Source organism: Notolepis coatsorum (genome assembly GCF_963971535.1).
Source record: "Notolepis coatsorum genome assembly, chromosome: 3".
Classification (NCBI taxonomy): Eukaryota; Metazoa; Chordata; class Actinopteri; order Aulopiformes; family Paralepididae; genus Notolepis; species Notolepis coatsorum.
The window spans coordinates 16,861,683-16,880,032 of NC_140167.1; the positions used below are offsets into that span (position 1 = coordinate 16,861,683).

The 18,350-nt window shown below is 42.3% G+C and overlaps 1 protein-coding gene across 1 annotated transcript in view; it reads right to left on the bottom strand.

The window, feature by feature from the left end:
* Positions 1-18,350, bottom strand: part of atrn (attractin) — a gene marked incomplete at its 3' end in the record, with an annotated part of 181,716 nt that overhangs the window by 134,740 nt on the left and 28,626 nt on the right. The window contains exon 2 of the mRNA XM_084309803.1: positions 8,601-8,684. Within this exon, the coding sequence (XP_084165929.1) occupies positions 8,601-8,684 (84 nt within the window). The remainder of the gene's footprint in view (positions 1-8,600; positions 8,685-18,350) is intronic.

The following is an 18,350-nucleotide window of genomic DNA, read 5'->3' on the forward strand; positions in this document are numbered from 1 at the left end:
CTCTGTACACACCACCACACTGGACTTGAAATGAAACAATCAAGATGACCTTCAGTGTAGGAATTACAACAGTTTCTACTTAAAAGGACCAAAAATGATTGGACAAACGAACATTCATAAATCAAATTGGCATTTTTAATACTTAGTTGCAAATCCTTTGCAGTCAATGACAGCCTGAAGCCTGGAACCCATAGACATCACCAGACGCTGGAGGTTGTCCCTGCTGATGCTCTGTAGTTATTAACCAAATCAGATCTACAGTGCTCATTAAATTACGAGAAAATAGCAATACCTTGTTGTCTTACAGGGATTCAATGTCCCTGATGACATCACTGTTGGCCATAATCAAACTCATCTACTCTCAATAACCGTCAAACTAAATTAATGTGTGCAACACTGTTTCAGGGTTTTTGGACGCACGCGAGATAGAAATAAAACAGCATTGTTTTATGGTGAAGTGCCTCTTTAAGCCATCGAGCTAATCCATCTACGTGATTGTCTTCCACTATATGCTGTAGTAAGCACTGGCCCCAACATCAGATTCCTCGAGTCTCATGGCATTTTCGCCGACTTGCCGCTTTGGATCATTGAACCATAGTAGTGTTGAATGCAGCCCCGTTTCCCTCTCCTGGTGGAAGGTGCCGTTTCTCTGGTGACCTCAAAGTGATACAGGTCAATTTAACTGTCATAGGGCATTTGAAAAACATTTAAATATGACATTCTGCGGAAATTCGACAAATGCAATTAGCTATATCTTGTTTATTTGAAAAGAAATTGTAGGTCAACGGTAAATGTTTATACAGAGAAGAGCATTGGAGAGTAAAAGTGGAAAACAGTCACTTATTCATCCGTTTCTTTGTTGCTTGCATTCATGGGATTCTTGACTATAAATTCGATGTCTGACCGTGTGTAAATTCGGTTACACCAAGCTCCCAAATCAAATCACTTGAATGCAGAGGAATAAAGGCTGTTTTGTTACTATCGAAAAAGGACCAGTACTGGAATACTGGATTTATTTTATGAATGGCCTTGCTCATGATTACACTCATTTAAAAAGAAGAAAAGAAAAGAAAATTGGCAGCTCATCCTCGTCGAACTATTAGTCGCGTTTTGAAACTTTAGAAACTAGCTAGAGTGAGTGGCCAGTTAAGGTCTTATTTGGAATATGTTGTTTAAATGCCATCACAAATATGCCAGGACATGTATAGAGAAAGTTTAAACTGGCTGAAACTGGTAAAAACACAACAGGAAATGAGATACGGCGCTACATGCCACGATATCCTAGCTGTACATACTAGCATATGGTATATGGAGGATACATGTTATACATCCCAGATGTAAATGGACTGCATTTATATAGTGCTTTAATCCAAAGCACTTTACAACACACTTTACTCAGTGATCGGAAAAGCTCAGCAACGCCTATACTACCTAAGGAAGCAGAAGCAAGCTGGCCTGCCACGAAATCTCCTTGTCAACTTCTACCATTGTGCGGTTGAGAGTGTGCTGACCTAGGGTGTGTCTGTGTGGTTCTCCAGCTGCACAAAGGCAGAGCAAGAGGCTCTACAGAGGGTGGTGAAGGCGGCAGGCAGGATCGTCGGGACTCCTCTACCAAACATCACCTCCATCTTCACCTCCCGCTGCCTCCACCGCTCCAAGTGTATCATCAAGGACCAGTCTCACCCAGCACATCACCTCTTTTAGCTCCTTCCCTCAGGGAGGAGATACCGGTCCATACATGCGAAGAGTTCAAGATTTATGAACAGCTTTTTCCCCCAAGCAGTCAGACTGTTAAACTCTCATTGACTGCCCCCTCACGTGCACCATGCACTTTACCTGGACTTGATAACCACTATGTTTACCGCTCATCATGCACTTTATTATTAAAAATATTCTGTTATAAGTACAGTGTTATGTGTTACATGTATATTGTACTACGGTCTGTGGGAGCTCCCCTGAAATTCCGTTGTATACTATACAATTAAAAGTCTATTCTATTCTATTCAACTTATGTCTCACATTTTACCTATTCACTCACACACCGACGGCGACCATGCAAGGCACCAACATGCTCATCGGGAGCAGTGTTTTGCTCAAGGACACTTCGGTAGGTCTTCTAGATTTGGCTTGTCGTTTTGCGTTCGCCATACTATGAGGCTATGCTAAATCGCAGGTAATCTCTCATTGGTGTGCGTGTGGGCTGAAGACGCACAACATCCGGCTCTTTGTGCCAATTATATTTTGGCACGTGCGTTCCGTTAGCGGTTAAAGTAACGTTGTGTATTCGTTCAGTACACAGAGTGCGCAATGACCCGAAGGTCCCATACTGAAACTACACAGCTTGGTTTGGCTCAGTAAATTTTAATTGGATGCGTGTGAGTGAGTGACTGTGTGTGTGTGTGTGTGTGTGCGTGTGTGTGTGTGTGCATAGCGTACAACACCCCCCCCCCCCCCAAGCTGATATGCAGGCGGCCCGGCTCACACGACAAACAAGGGGGAAATAAGAGACCTATTAGGGAAAAAAGGCCCAGAATCGTCGATACAGTTTACATTTCAACAGTTTTAACACACGGCACCGGATGCAGAAAAACGTTTCAATTGTCGATCCCAGCCCCCCCCACCCCCACGCCCCACCCCACAGAAGAGACACGGTGGATAATAATCAGAGAGCGATGACACAGCAAAAGCAGGAGAGCCAGAATTAGGAGTCCGCCCCAGGGCCATTCTGAAGAGTCCATTCATAATGAGGACACGGTCTGCGCGGCGAGGGCGTTCCAGCGGCGCTCATATTTAATAACCACAATCACGTCTTCCTCCTTCGCCACCGTCTGCCCCCGCGGGCGGAGCGGCTGCAGACGGATCCAATACCGTTAATTGCTGAGAGAGCTTTTTAAGTCTCAGAGCGGATGCGTGCCGCTCCTTATTTATTAAATCACTTTTCTTCACTCTCTCGCCTTCAGCTTTTTTAAAAAGGTCGTTCTTACGATTCTAATGCATATAACGTACAGACATCACTGCGGTAAAACTCCCGCTCTAAATAGGGCTGCGGATCGCTATGAAAACGCTTCCATCTGGATTTGGCACGCAATGGGGGAAAAAAAACGCACAAATTACTTTATGGTTGGTTTGAATGAGGGGGTTCAGGAGAGGAGGAGTCGTCGCTCAGCGATGTGAATCAATACTCAGGGGCTCAGGAGGTGGGCCACTGTCGCCCCCCCCCCACAATTGGACCACTGTCGCCCCCCCTCAATTGGACCACTGTCGCCCCCCACGAACGCACAATTGGAGGTGGGCTTCCCACTCTCCAGGACATTTATAACAAGCGTTGCAGGGCCAAGGCTAAGAGAATAACCAAAGACTCTAGTCACCCAAACAACTGCCTCTTTGCACTGCTGCGGTCAGGCAAGCGCTACCGGAGTCTCATGGCCAGTGCAGAGAGACTCAGAAGGAGCTTCTATCCCCAGGCCATCAGGATGCTCAATGACTCTGTAATGACTCTCTATGACTCTCTATGACTGTAACATCAACCCATCCATCTACACTCATTGCACGCACATCCACATGCACACACTCATAGCACTCACTTTAACAATACATTATATTTATCTATTTATTAAAGAGATTTGCACTACATTCATACCTCATTTGCACCTTACCCTAATGTTTTGTACCTCATTTTCTGCATCCTCACTGTTTACTAATTTTTACTCACTGTACTTAGATTGTATATTGTATTGTATATTCCTCTTTTACTTACTTTTTTACTGTAGGAAGCACACTCATGGGCTCATACAGAACCAAGCATTTCACCATAAAGCACATGTATTTTATTGTGACAAATAATAAACAAACGTGAAACAAACTGGAGCCATGTGATAGTCTTCACCCTCCCTAGGCCGACATGGGGGGGGAAATGCGTGCAACGACCAGGAAGGGAATTGGCATAATGACTAAATTGGGATGGGAGAAAAATTCGGGGGAAAAAGTGAGGACAAAAAATAGATAAAAAATAAACTTGAGGGGCGGCCGGGTAGCGCAGCGGTCTAAGCGTCTGCCCACCACCACAGAGACAGTGGGATCGAATCCAGCTGTGGTGCCTCCGGCTTGGCCGACTGTCCATACTAACACAATTGGCAGTGTTAGAGGGTGGGAAAACCCGGCGAGGGTGGGTCCTGGTCGTTGTAAAACAGTGACTCCTACAGTTGGGTCGGGGCGCCTGCACAGCGAGGTCGGATCCTGGGGGAGGTAGTGTCCTCCACACATTACACTCTCCCAGTGAGAGTCCACGCTGCCAGGTGAAAAGAAGTGGGGATTGGCTACACATGTCGGAGGAAGCATGTGATAGTCTCCGCCCTCCCAGACTGACGGTAGGGGGCAGAGCACGCAACAACCAGGTAGGGGATTGGGAATTGGCATAACGACTAACATTGGGATGGGAGAAAAACGGAAAAAGAAAGGGGGAAAAGAGAAAGTATATAAAAAAAAAGAATAATAATAAATAAATAAACTTGAAACAAACTTGGTAGAGCGGTCATCTGGGTAAACGGAAGGTTCAATTCCCGGGTTCCCAGTTTCGATTCCCGCTCCTCCTAGGCAGCGTGTCGAAGACACTTAACCCCTAAATGCTCCCGATGAGCAGGTTGGCTCCTTGCATGGTGAATGGGTGATGTAGCGCCGGGAATGCCCGGCACTGGAGCCTCTCGGTACGGAAAGAGCTACGTATTAGGACGTGGCTCAAGAGGTAGAGCGGTATTCAGAAGGTTCGATTACCGGGTTCCCAGTTTCGATTCCCGCTCCTCCCGGGCAGCGTGTCGAAGTGTCCTTGAGCAAGACACTTAACACCTAATTGCTCCCGATGTGTAGGTTGACACCTTGCATGCATGGTCGCCTCCGCCGTCGGTGTGTGAATGTGTGAGTGAATGGGTGAATGTGAGGAACAAAGTTGTAAAGCGCTTTGGATAAAAGCTGTTATATAAATGCACCATTTATACAGTACAATGATGTCATAAATTGCTTATTGTGGAATGTTAATGTCCCACGATAATTTCTTCAGCAGTATAATTTAAATATTTTGATATAAGTGTTTTAGGTCTCCCTCTCTGAGCACAGCCAACTCTGAGTAGGCTGAGGGGGCGTGGCCTTCTGTTCACTCTGAGCACAGCCAACTCTGAGTAGGCTGAGGGGGCGTGGCCTTCTGTTCACTCTCTGAGCACAGCCAACTCTGAGTAGGCTGAGGGGGCGTGGCCTTCTGTTCACTCTGAGCACAGCCAACTCTGAGTAGGCTGAGGGGGCGTGGCCTTCTGTTCACTACTAGACACTATAGGCTTGTTCGAGATGGATTTCGGTTTGCCTCGACTAGTAGACGAGAGTAGCCGAGTGAAGCCGGGGGAGGAGTTAAAAGGGCGGACACTGCCGATTTCACGAGAGCCTCTCGCCTAGTCTCGCATGGCAGATACGCTTTCACGTCACCACACACACATTACACACCTGTCCAGCTCATTATAATGCGATGGCCGTTTGCAAAATTAGATCAGATTCAAATGTACAGCACACACCATATACTGCTATAGTGGAATATACTATTCATATACCATAATGTATACCATCTTGTTGCGCGCTCCTGGCCGCACGCACACACAACACACTGCAGTGCTGAATAATTCTGTTTTGCATCAATATATATATATGTATACTGTGTATATTGAGGCAAAACAGAATTATATATACAGTATTGAGGCAAAACAGACGACGCATGTGTGTATGTGTGTCTGACAGCTTGAAGTTTATCATGATGATATGATGATAACGCATAACATAATAAAGTTTTCAATCAATCAATCAATCAAACGTCTCATAACTCCCTGGCTGTCACGTGGCTGGTGACTGACAACTTTTCTGAGCCAATAGGCGCTTTGCCCGACCATAGCAAGTCGCTTCCCAGCCGGGAGCAGCCGAGTGAGAGGTACTGTGGCGCCTCGCTCTGAAGGCTGCTTGTGGCTCGCTCCCGCGGGAGTTCCACGCCTCGCCTCGTCAGATTTTCAGAGCAAGTCGGACAACATTCTAACCGTCATGCAACGCGCTTGGCGAGGCAGTAGTGAAACCTGCGCAGATCTGCGTCCGCCTATCCCATCTCGAACAAGCCTAACATTAGATGCTTGATGCTACTCCTCCTCGCCTGCTGAGTGACTGCAGCTAGATGCGACTGAGGGGCCAATCAGAGCAGCTAGATGTGACTGATGTATCAACATACCTTAAAATAAATGTAAAAAAATAATGCAATGAGATTGAAAATGTTCATTGTACTGAATCAGACAAGAAGATATACACCAATTTCCTCTCTGTGCGTTCAGTAGAAAGTTAACCGGCTGCAAGCTATCCTAGCTTAACACAAATGAATGGAAGCGGATAGGGACCACTAGCCTAGTTTAAACCTCTGAATGTATCCGCTTCCATTGTGACAGTTGTGCCACTGAGTCACCAGTGGCCATCTTGGATTTGGCCCTCTAGGGCAGGGGTGTCAAACTCATTTTCACAGAGGGCCACATCAGCATTATGGTTGCCCTCAAAGGGCCAAAGACTGTATAAATGTTAATGTAATGTAAAATAAATGTAGCTACTCATTTACATATTGTTAAACATGTTGTTTCTGTATGTATTACTTATTCAAGTTATACATATTGCATATGCATTTGCATAAATGTAAAAATATATGTTAGCTTATGTTATTTTAACAAATAATTTTAGTTTATCAGAACCCCATATTACTCCATCAATCAATGATCAAACCATTCAAGTAAATAACAAAGAAGAATATCATCAAGACCTGCACAAGACCGTAGCAGACTACAAAGAGTGACACGTTCAGCCGAACGCACAATTGGAGGGGGGCTTCCCACCCTCCAGAACATTTACAACAAGCGGTGCAAGGGGAAGGCTAAGAGAATTATTAAGGACTCGAGCCACCCGAACAACTGCCTCTTTGAACTGCTGCGGTCAGGCAAGCGATACCGGAGTCTTAAGGCGAGCACAGAAAGACTCAGAAGAAGCTTCTACCCCCAGGCCATCAGGCTGCTAAACGAACAATAATCGCTAAACGAACAATAATCACTATGCAACAACCATCAAATGCACACAGCACACACACCCACACGCACACACTCACTCAAACAAACAACACACTGCAGCACCCACTCTCCACACTTTAGATCACACAAACACACTTACACTTTATATTTATTGATAAAGGATTTGCACTACAACTCGTACACCTACTGTGAATTGTACCTAAATTGCACCTCGTCCCATTTCTCCATTTCTGCCTTGCACTATATAGTATTGTATATTAGTACACTGCACAGTATTGTATATTGTATGGTAACTACGTCTATTCTGCATCGAACATTGTACATATGTCTAAACTGAACACTGTGACCTCATTTTTTTAGTTCTAATTTTACTATGTTATTTTATTTCATACTTATCTTGTCTTGCACAGTCTCTGGAGCGCAACAGTAAGAAGCATTTTGTATAAAAGTATTCTGTACTTCTGTATGACAACTATTAAAGAAACTTGAACTTGAAATACAAGCTATGACATTAAGTTTGTTCAAAACCTTTTTGTCACAGTCAAGAGGGGCAGAACTAACAACTGTGAGCTGCAAAGAACACGTGGGACAGATGTAGCTGATGTTACAAAAACAAATGGCTGCACACAACCTTGCAGAGGCCATACATCCAACTAATGGAAGATAGTTTAATTAACTTTAATTAACAGATTGCAGAATGGGTACAGTACAGTACAGCTCAATACACACAATTGTTAAGGGGATGCAGACCAGAGAAAGACTTTCGACTTGTTTACATCAGGGTCCCCCATTTTCAATTCGTAATGAAATTGCTATTATGTGTCTGCATGAACACACAACTGTAACTGTACTCAAAAATAACAAAATAAGGGTTGTCTCAGTTCACAACTATATTGGTCAAGTTTCCAATTGTTATTCAATTGAGCGAGATGCTCGGTTATGTCACACAGCCAGTTTGCATCTGACAGTTCAGACAATATTTCTTCAACCCTTTGTTACCTATTCCGCCTGGATCTTTTTTGTATTTTGGGCTGTAAAATTGTCAAAGAATGTCTGAGGAGTAAGTGCTTTTGGCTTTTTTCCTTTGTTACTTCATCAATACCTCAGATGTTCAACATACATGTATGTGTAAGAATGTGTAATAACTAAGGCTGTCAAAGTTAAAGCTTTATTAACGCATTAACCCACAATTATTTTAACACAATTATTTTTTAACCCAATATTAATGTTAAAAAAAAAAGAAAAAAAAAAATGTAGCTCTTGGGGGGCCACATCAAATGACGTGGCGGGCCACATTTGGCCCGCGGGCCGTGAGTTTGACACCTATGCTCTAGGGGGAAAAAAGCCCAGGATGTTTGGGAGGGCTGTGGGGGCTATTCTTTGTTTATTTTTATAAAAAAAAAAGGTCTATAGATGTCAAATCAATCATCAAAACATGTTAGCCAGAGAATGGTCACGGAATTGAGGATCGGGGCCCAAATACTAATCTAAATCTAGAGATCCTGCTGAACTTACTGTCCCTCAATGAGCCAGGTACACTTCGTCTTGTACTTGTAGTTTCCTGGTCCGTCAGTGAGGTAGCCTGAAGGACCCGTCAGCCTGAGAGGAGAGGAGAGAGGAGATAAATCATTACAAATTGCTTGACTGATAATTAGATTGCAGGTTGGAATACTGTTTTGTATCTGTATATTTTTCTGGGGGTCTATTATATGCACTGTCTGACAACATGTATTGCATTAGATGGATATAGAACCCTTAGTAAATTGACTAACCAATTGTAACCAATTAATTTAATTATTTAACATCATGATTGGACTTGTTTCTTTTTACCACTTTTAGCTCTATTTTAGCCCTATTTTAGCTATCTTTATCCCTATATGTACTTGTCCATCTTGTTTCTAACACATACTTATAAGTGTATGTTATGTATTAACCGTTTTTAAATTGCTGTAATGCTGTAAATGACATCTGAATTCCCCCCCAGGGATAAATAAGGGTTTTCAATTCAATTCAATTCAAGGGCATTGATTTAACATACAGTATGATATTTATTTATCATTACCGGACCATGTGATGTGTACTGTATATATTAAGATCATGGGTTCTAACCCACACCTGGCAAAGACCAAGTGAGGTTGAAACTAGGGATGCACCGATACCGATACAGTGGTGTCAGATACTGGTCTGATACCAGGCTAAAAGAGGGTATCGGTATCTGAGAATCGTCCCAGTACTAAAAACCTGACACCAAGAAAGGAGTAACGTGATAGTTGCTCGAGTTGATTTACTGCTTTTCTGACACAGATGCATTTTAGATCTCTGTAATGGAGACAAATGTATTACATTTAACATTTGTGTCCGATAACCCAAAACTAGGGATGGGCAAAACTCACTAAATTACTATTAGATGGTCACTGGTAGGCTTGGGCGGTATGACGGTATTACGGTATACCAGGGTATTTAGAAATCCCGACGGTATTGAAAATCAATACCGTCAAAATCACAGATGCGCTTCAGTTTCTATTACAGTGAAACGGAGTTTTGAGTGTAGTGCACACGCGCGCCAGCAGAGGGCGAGACCAGTCCTCACTAGTGGAGCAAGTGGGTCACAACGGTGTTCACGTTTTACGGTAATGTTGCGACAGTGCTGTGAAAATACTGTAAAGCGCTGTGGTAACGAGACGATTTGTTTGGTTTGTGTTGTTGTGCACTAGTGCAGTGGTTCCCAAAGTCGCGAGCAGCCACGGGTGGGCCGCGAGATGATTTAATTTTTTTATTTTTTTTAAATAAAAAAAAAAAAAAAAATTATTTTTATTTTTTTTATTGTTATTTTTTTGTCAGGCCACTGAACTTAGAAGCAGGCCAGGTAGGGATGCTCGATATTGGCTTTTTTACCGATACCGATATTCCGATATTGTCCAACTCTTAATTTCCGATACCGATATCAACCGATATCAACCGATACCGATATATGCAGGGTTTCCCCCCCCAAAAAACTGAATAATTTCAGGTAACTAATAATTTCACTGGATATATATATAACAAATATTGTTATTGTTTTAAATTTTTTTAAACCGATACCGATATTTTCCGATATCACATTTTACTGCCGATATCGGCCGATAATATCGGTCGGCCGATAATATCGGACATCCCTAAGGCCAGGACAGTGTTTCTAGTTGTATTCTAAAATTATATTCTATTGTATTCTAAAATGTGACTATATGGTTTTATATTAACTTAATAAATAAACAAAAACGAAAAATCTACTTATTTCAACGAACATTTCAAACTAAATAACAGATTATGCACATAAAACGCTGAAAACAACCGAAGCAACAATAGTATTTTAATGAGGCTATTATTATTATCATTATTATTTTGCAACAAGTTAGCCCTCTCATAAATAGCACATATAAATGAATAACTAACTTGAACTAACTTAATAGGATTGAAGTGATATTTGGCTTAAAAAATCGGTCGCCTGTCAAAAAAAAATTAAAAAAAAAAGCCAGACGATGTGCATTGGGCCGCGGCTCTCTGACGCCTTATTTTCTGGGCCCTGGCCTGAAAAGTTTGGGAACCCCTGCACTAGTGGAGCAAGCAAATAATCCGTCTCTTATTATATGTGAACTAAAGAGTACAAGGTTTACACAACAGCCCCCACCCGCTTTTTTATTGTATTTGTACCGTCCTGTACTATCCGCTGTCAGCTGTTTATCTCTCTCTGTGAGCTTGATTAACTAGCGTTAGCTCACGTTAACTAGCGTTAGCTCTGCGGCTAATCTTAGATTACCCTGAACTAAATCAATGACTAGGTTATAAAGCATTCGAGTAGTTTTCACTGCACATAGAAGTAGCCAAACAGCGGGAGCATTTCGGGAGCATATGACCAAAACCCAGGCAATTTCGAGCCCTTAAGGAATCAAATAGTCTGCCATGGCTAGGCTACATGCTAACGCTAACGGTGCGGGCTTCTGACTACCATTCTGAGAGCTAACGATGATTTGTTTACTTGGTAACACGGGTTTCCCCCCCCCCCCCCCCCCCCCCCCGCTGATGAAAATGAAAGTCATACCGTCATATACCGTATACCGGGGTATTATGTCATCAAGGTATGACTGTGTGAAAAAAATGATACCGCCCAAGCCTAGTCACTGGGAGCTATTAGAATATTAATCAAATAGTACCCCTCCCCCTCCCACACACACATATTGTAACATATTGTTTTTAAATCAATAATCAAACAAGCAAGCTAGCTGGCTGCTGTTATTGCTACCAGCTAGATATTTACGTAATTTCCAGGAACAAAATCATTCATTCAAAAAAGTACATTGTTGATGCTTGAAATGTCTGAGCTTCCACATTAACGTATGGTTTAGTTTTTACTTAATAGTAGGGATGTCCGATATTATCGGCCGATATCAGCATTAAAATGTTAAATGTGATATCGGAAAATATCGGTATCGGTTTTCAAATATATATATATCTTTTTTTTACATTTCTATAACCTTTATTTACCCAGGCAAGCAAGTAAGAACAAATTCTGATTTTATTTATTGTCAAAAGTATGCATAATGTTGTGTTAATTCCACAACAAGAGATATGTAATGTTCATGGCCGACCCCTCCCACCCCGGTCACAGCCTCTTCACCCTGCTCCCCTCTGGGAGAAGGCTGAGGATCCCAAAGGCTGTGAAAGCTCGTCACAGACTGAGCTTCTTCCCCTCAGCCGCCAGGCTGATCAATGCCTCAGGCCCCCCCCCCCCCCCCCCCCCTCTGCCCCCAAGTGACACTGACTGCACTGCACTAGTCCTTACTGGAACTCTGCACTCTACACTTTATATATATATATATATATATATATGTATTTAATTGATTAATCCTCCACTGCACTGTTTTTTTGTCCTGCGTCTGTGTTGGTGTTTGTCGTTTACTGTGAAAAAAGAAGGAAAAAATGCATACACTGTAACGCTGCAACAATTACCAATGTGTTTTACACAAATGGCTTACAGTAATAAAGGAATCTGAATCTGAATGTTAATTACCTGAAATTATTCCATTTTTTGGGGGGGGGGGGGGGGACCCTGCATATATCGGTATCGGTTGATATCGGTATCGGAAATTAAGAGTTGGACAATATTATAGGTAAAAAAATGCCAATATCGAGCATCCCTACTTAATAGCGAACGTGAGATAGCCTAATACAATAAGTGAGCTAGCTGGCTGCTGTCATTGCTAACAGCTAGTGGACCAAGCCAGCGTATTTCAGGCAACAAAAGCATTAATTCTGAACGTTACATCACTGATGCTTGAAATGTGGGAACTTTGTGAAACAACATGGCAGACGTACAAAAAGTTGCTACCATGTAACATCTCCAGTCTCTCTTTTCTGTTCTCCCAGCTGTTAACAGACTGTTATGCTACCTGGCTAGCTACCTGTACCCAACATGCCGTTCAGCGGTGTAACAGTTAAAGGGGAACTATTTTGCTATTCTTTTCACTATTTGGGCAATTTTACACAATTCCTGTGAGTCTATGGAGCACATCTGTAAGTTTTTTTTCCAATAAAATTCATTGTTATGTAATTTTAATCAAGTACTTTGTTGGACCACTTTCTGCCCTTTCAGATTTCAAGCTGTTTTTGGCTGGGCTCCGCCCATACTCGCAATGCGCTTTGAGTGACAGTCACCCACCTGCACTGGCAGATAACAGAGATAGAGAGAGAGGGAGAGACAGATAGAGAGGGATAGAGAGAGAGAGGGAGGGAGAGAGACAGACAGAGAGACGAGAGCACAGAGCGAGCGTGTGCGAGCGGCTCGAGTCGCGAGTGTGTGTAAAAAGCAGGGGGAGAGACAAAGGAGAGATCGCTCCGAGCGCACGTGTGCGCGTGTGTGAGCGGCTCGAGTCGCGAGTGTGTGTAAAAAGCAGGGGGAGAGACAGAGGAGAGATCGCTCCGAGCGCACCGTATGAGCCTCTCTCTCCCTCTCTCTATGTCTCTCCCTCTCTCTCTCTCTTTTGAGGAAGTGCTGTCTGACAGGGAAACCGCTTCCGCATTATTTCCACTCACTCCGTTTTGATCATACTTACTCAACGTTACGCTAACTCCTCCAATCACAGTCAAGCATTCTTACACGTCACAGATCGACGTAAATTCAGAATGGCTTGGTTTAGTGGGGGAGGTTCTTGTCTCAGCTGAACTGGAGGAATGGGACCGGTTAGAAATCTCACATCTAGTCAGTGTTGGTACAACCACACATTGCTAGAAAACAATGCAAACCACTGGAAAATGCCATTTATAAAGATAGGGGACCTTTAATAGGGTCCCCTCTCAATACACTACACAAGTGTGGGTGCCGGTAAAAACAAAAAGGAAAATATATTTTTGGAAATATTCGCAAAAACGATTAGTTCAGGACTCTTGTCGGTCTCCACAGTGAAAAAGTGGTATCCGACCCTAGTTGGAACGTTGCGTCTTGTAGAGTCATGCTGTTACACAGGAACATGTGTGATTGTGCACCAGTACCAATAGAACTCTGTATGATCATCTACTTTTGGTGGTTGTGTGCTGGTGACGTGCTGGTGTGATGGTGTTATTGTGTAGTTGTGTAGTTGTGTGGTCGTGTGCTTATATACCTTCACTTACAAACCATTACCCTGGTGTTTCTCACTAAGGCACGGTCACCACTCACCAGACAGTTCAACAACAACAACAACGCTAACTACCCACGTCACTTCCTGCTTCACACAGCCCAGTGGTTGAGAACGCAAAAGAATTTAAAAACGTTAAGGGGTTGAGAATGATTCAACCTCCGGAGTAAAATATTACCGAGGCCTCCTCCGCGATGGGCGTCCACACAAACACGGTGACTAAAGTCTGTCTAAAGACAAGAGGTCGGTTCAGGCTGCCACCATCTTGATGAACTAACCAAGGCTAACAAGATCAGAAGCATATAGGGCTGGGCGATTAATCGATATTATCGATTAATTCGAATTAATGATTTAGGGTGATTTTGAACAATTAAAAACGATTTTCAAAAAAAGATTTTTTAATTTTTTTATTCTCAAGAGTCACCTTTTATTTTTACAAAAAGTGATGTTTGGTGAGAGTTAGATTTGCACTTTATTAATCCCAATAGGGAAATTCATTCTTGTTTGATGATCAAGAGGCACCTTTTATTTGTTTTAAGTGAAGTTTGGTGAAAAAGCAAGTTATTGCACTATTAATCCCAATAGGGACATTCATCTTTGTTTGATCAAGAGTAACCTTTTATATTATATATATATATATATATATATATAATTATTATTATTATTTGGCGTTTAGTTTTCAAGAGAAAAAAATTGAAATTTTTGTTTATCATCAGGGATTTTATTTTTAGGCCATATCGCCCAGCCCTAGAACCATATCACTGTGAACGGGGAGTCATACATATAAGAATCTGTCATACATATCATTGTTTTAGATCAGATTAGATTCAAATGTATTGTCATAATACAGCACAAATACAGTACAACGAAAATAAGTTTGGCATCCAACCAGAGTGCAAATGTAACAGGTGTGGATAGATATATATGCAGTGTCACAGAATAAATATATACACAGTATAGTATATACAGGTAAATTTCGGACAACACAGAATGGTTAATTTGATCAACAAGGACAATTGTGTGAGAAGAAAAAAAGATTGTTCCACTCCGTCCAGCCTGCACCATCTGCCAGTGTCCTTGGTTACCCTGGCAACCACTCACCGCATGATTGCCAGCCTTTTTTTTTTTTTTTGCAGAGATAGCGATGAAAACATCTTCAAAAAAGTCACACTTCACTTCAAGATGCAGGAAAATTTTACTCGACATAAAAACAACATCACGTCTCATTATTTCCTCTATGTTTGTTTGGTAGCGAGAAGTTTCGTTGTTGCTGCCGCCATCTTTATGGGTCCAGATCCCTCCGTTGAAAACCACCGCAGTGCCCAGTCTCCTCCTTGCATGGTCTCTGACATCACCGCACAGGGTGGCGCAGGACGCCCCGTTATGGTGTGATAGATTGCAGCCTGATGATACAGTAGCAACGTGAAGGTGAATTACTCAGGGGGATACTTATCAGCATGCAGTCATTTTATCATTATAGGTCTCGGGGTGCGATAGAGCGAGAGGGGATTCCAGGAGGTGGACGCAGAGAAAACATTAAACACGTTTTAAAACATGTTAACTTGAAATGGAAAGAGGACGTATGGACATCTGACAAATGCATTGTCATTATACAGCGGTACAGTGCAAAATTCTAATTGTATCAAAATTCCAAATGTTAATATATATACAGTGAGTAGTTCATTGGAATGTATTTTTAACATTCAAAATCCCAGTGCAAAATATATATATATATTTTTTTTTTCATTTAAAGCTAACATTTAAAAAAGTATAATTATAAATACAGTATTATTACTATTATATACACTTTTCTTTTTTTACGTGTATACAAAATCAACTGAGCCTGTTCCGTGACCCACTCCCTCAATACACACTACTGACGTCTGGCTGCTCACTCTAGACCCCATGTTACACACTACTGACGTCTGGCTGCTCACTCTAGACCCCACGTTACACACTACTGACGTCTGGCTGCTCACTCTAGACCCCATGTTACACACTACTGACGTCTGGCTGCTCACTCTAGACCCCATGATACACACTACTGACGTCTAGCTGCTCACTCTAGACCCCATGTTACACACTACTGACGTCTGGCTGCTCACTCTAGACCCCATGTTACACACTACTGACGTCTGGCTGCTCACTCTAGACCCCATGTTACACACTACTGACGTCTGGCTGCTCACTCTAGACCCCATGTTACACACTACTGACGTCTAGCTGCTCACTCTAGACCCCATGTTACACACTACTGACGTCTGGCTGCTCACTCTAGACCCCATGTTACACACTACTGACGTCTAGCTGCTCACTCTAGACCCCATGTTACACACTACTGACGTCTGGCTGCTCACTCTAGACCCCATGTTACACACTACTGACGTCTGGCTGCTCACTCTAGACACAACATGTTACACACTACTGGCGTCTAGATGCTCACTCTCTAGACACAACATGTTACACACTACTGGCGTCTAGTAGGGCTGAACGATTAATCAATTTTAAATCAAAATCGCGATTTGGAATGATGCAATTATCAAATTGTTTAACCAGGAAGTCCCATTGAGATACAAGATCGGTTTGAGAGAGGGAGGTAAGGGGTTTTAGATTGTGTGTTGTGAAGTTTAGACTTCAGAGAGGGAGAGTAAAGTACAGAAAAAAAAGGTACCGTTGGGTACCGGTATCGATTCCCAGGTAAAAAGAAAAATGTTCAGACTCGGTGTCCCGAAAAGACCCACCGCGTAGGCCAGATGCAAGCCGCATTTTACAATAAACCTCTGTGGGGCTGCTTAAAAAAATATATTATAATCGCAATCGCAATATCTGTCCGAAAAATTGCAATTAGATTATTTCCCAAAATCGTGCTGCCCTAGCGTCTAGCTGCTCACTCTAGACCCCATGTTAAAGACTCCTCTACCAGACCACCTCTTGGACGACAGCCTCTGCTGTAAAACCTCTCTGGAGCGTGTAGACCAGGGTCCAAGGCCAAGGCTGTTACGTTAACAACATTACGATTACGGTCTATAAATGTAGTTGTACTTAAGCAACAGAGCGCGGATGGGAGTGCGTTACAGTAAATACATGAACAGCACAGGGCTGAGGTCACAGAGAAGGCCGGCGTCGTGTCATCCTTCTCTGTTGTGATGTTATATTTAGTAGAACTCGCAACCTTTGACACGACTTATTTAGAAGTCAGAATGAGTTTAAATACAACATCTGAATTCAACATCTGTAATGTAGAGTAGCCACTAGCCACGTCTAGGAAGGAGAGGGTAGGGCGTATCGGTCTATAGTCTATTGTTAGTATGTGTAGGAGTTTAATACAGGTTCATGTTTTATTATGATGCTCTATGTTTTATTATGAAGCACTATGTTTTATGTTAATGTCTGTCCATGTCCAAAATCAGGGACCATGGTGGAAATAAGTGCTTGCACTCTCATGTTTTTATCCCTTGGATGCAGTATTTTACTCCAGAATAAAAATCAATCAATCAATTCATATTGTGACTAAAACACTTGAGAAGGTTTTGATGAAGTTAATTCAGCTCTGTATATACCAGCTACTATGAGACTTCTAGATGTGTGATGTATATATATATATATATATATATATAGATATATATAGATATTATTAACAACACTCTCGTACTACTGCTGCCACAGCTGACAGACGATTGACCGGATCTCAAACCTTGCCGTCTTCTCCTGATCCTCCAATCACAACTGTTGCAAAAAACTAAAAACATGAGTTGCAGGGCTTTATGGAATATTGTGCTGGCTCTGTGTTTTCTAGGTGTTTTAAAGCCCCAATATAGAGTGAATAGCCTACTAGTACAACTGACCCTTTGCACCGAATAACAAGTCCCAAAATACTAAAATCACTTGTAGTGTGAATGTGGTATATATCACCAGAAATGAGTATTACTCAGCTGCTACAGTCTTGAACTATGGATCATCACAACACCAACTTACCATCTTTAGATAATAAAGTAAATATAAATATTGTTCCTCTGAGGACTTAACAGAGTTACATGTTTTTTTCGTCTGAGGTACTAGATTAGAAACTCATATTTACCTGTTGTCTAGTGTTAGTCCTTGTAGCAACAGCTCAGTCAACTAGAGAATGAAAACATGTTGTCTAGTGTTAGTCCTTGTAGCAACAGCTCAGTCAACTAGAGAATGAAAACATGTTGTCTAGTGTTAGTCCTTGTAACAGCTCAGTCAACTAGAGAATGAAAACATGTTGTCTAGTGTTAGTCCTTGTAACAGCTCAGTCAACTAGAGAATGAAAACATGTCTCCCTTTGTATCACCTACTTTTGGCGGTGGGGCATTTGTTTAGGTTTGGGATCACTGATCGGACCTTTTAAAGCGTGAACAGTCCCATCAGCGGTTAGCTAACGAGTCCGCTAATAGAATGTAATTACAGAATGCACACATAGCTAATACAGAATGGGCCGGCTGTGTGGAAGTCTAGTGTTCGCAGAGAACCAGACCAACAGACTTTCCCTCAGAGAGCTCTGCAGCCGGGCCGTCGGCTCACGGTCTCACATCTCTATGGAAGCAAAGGAGTGACTGAAGTATTTGAATTTTATCAGACACCGAATTTATAG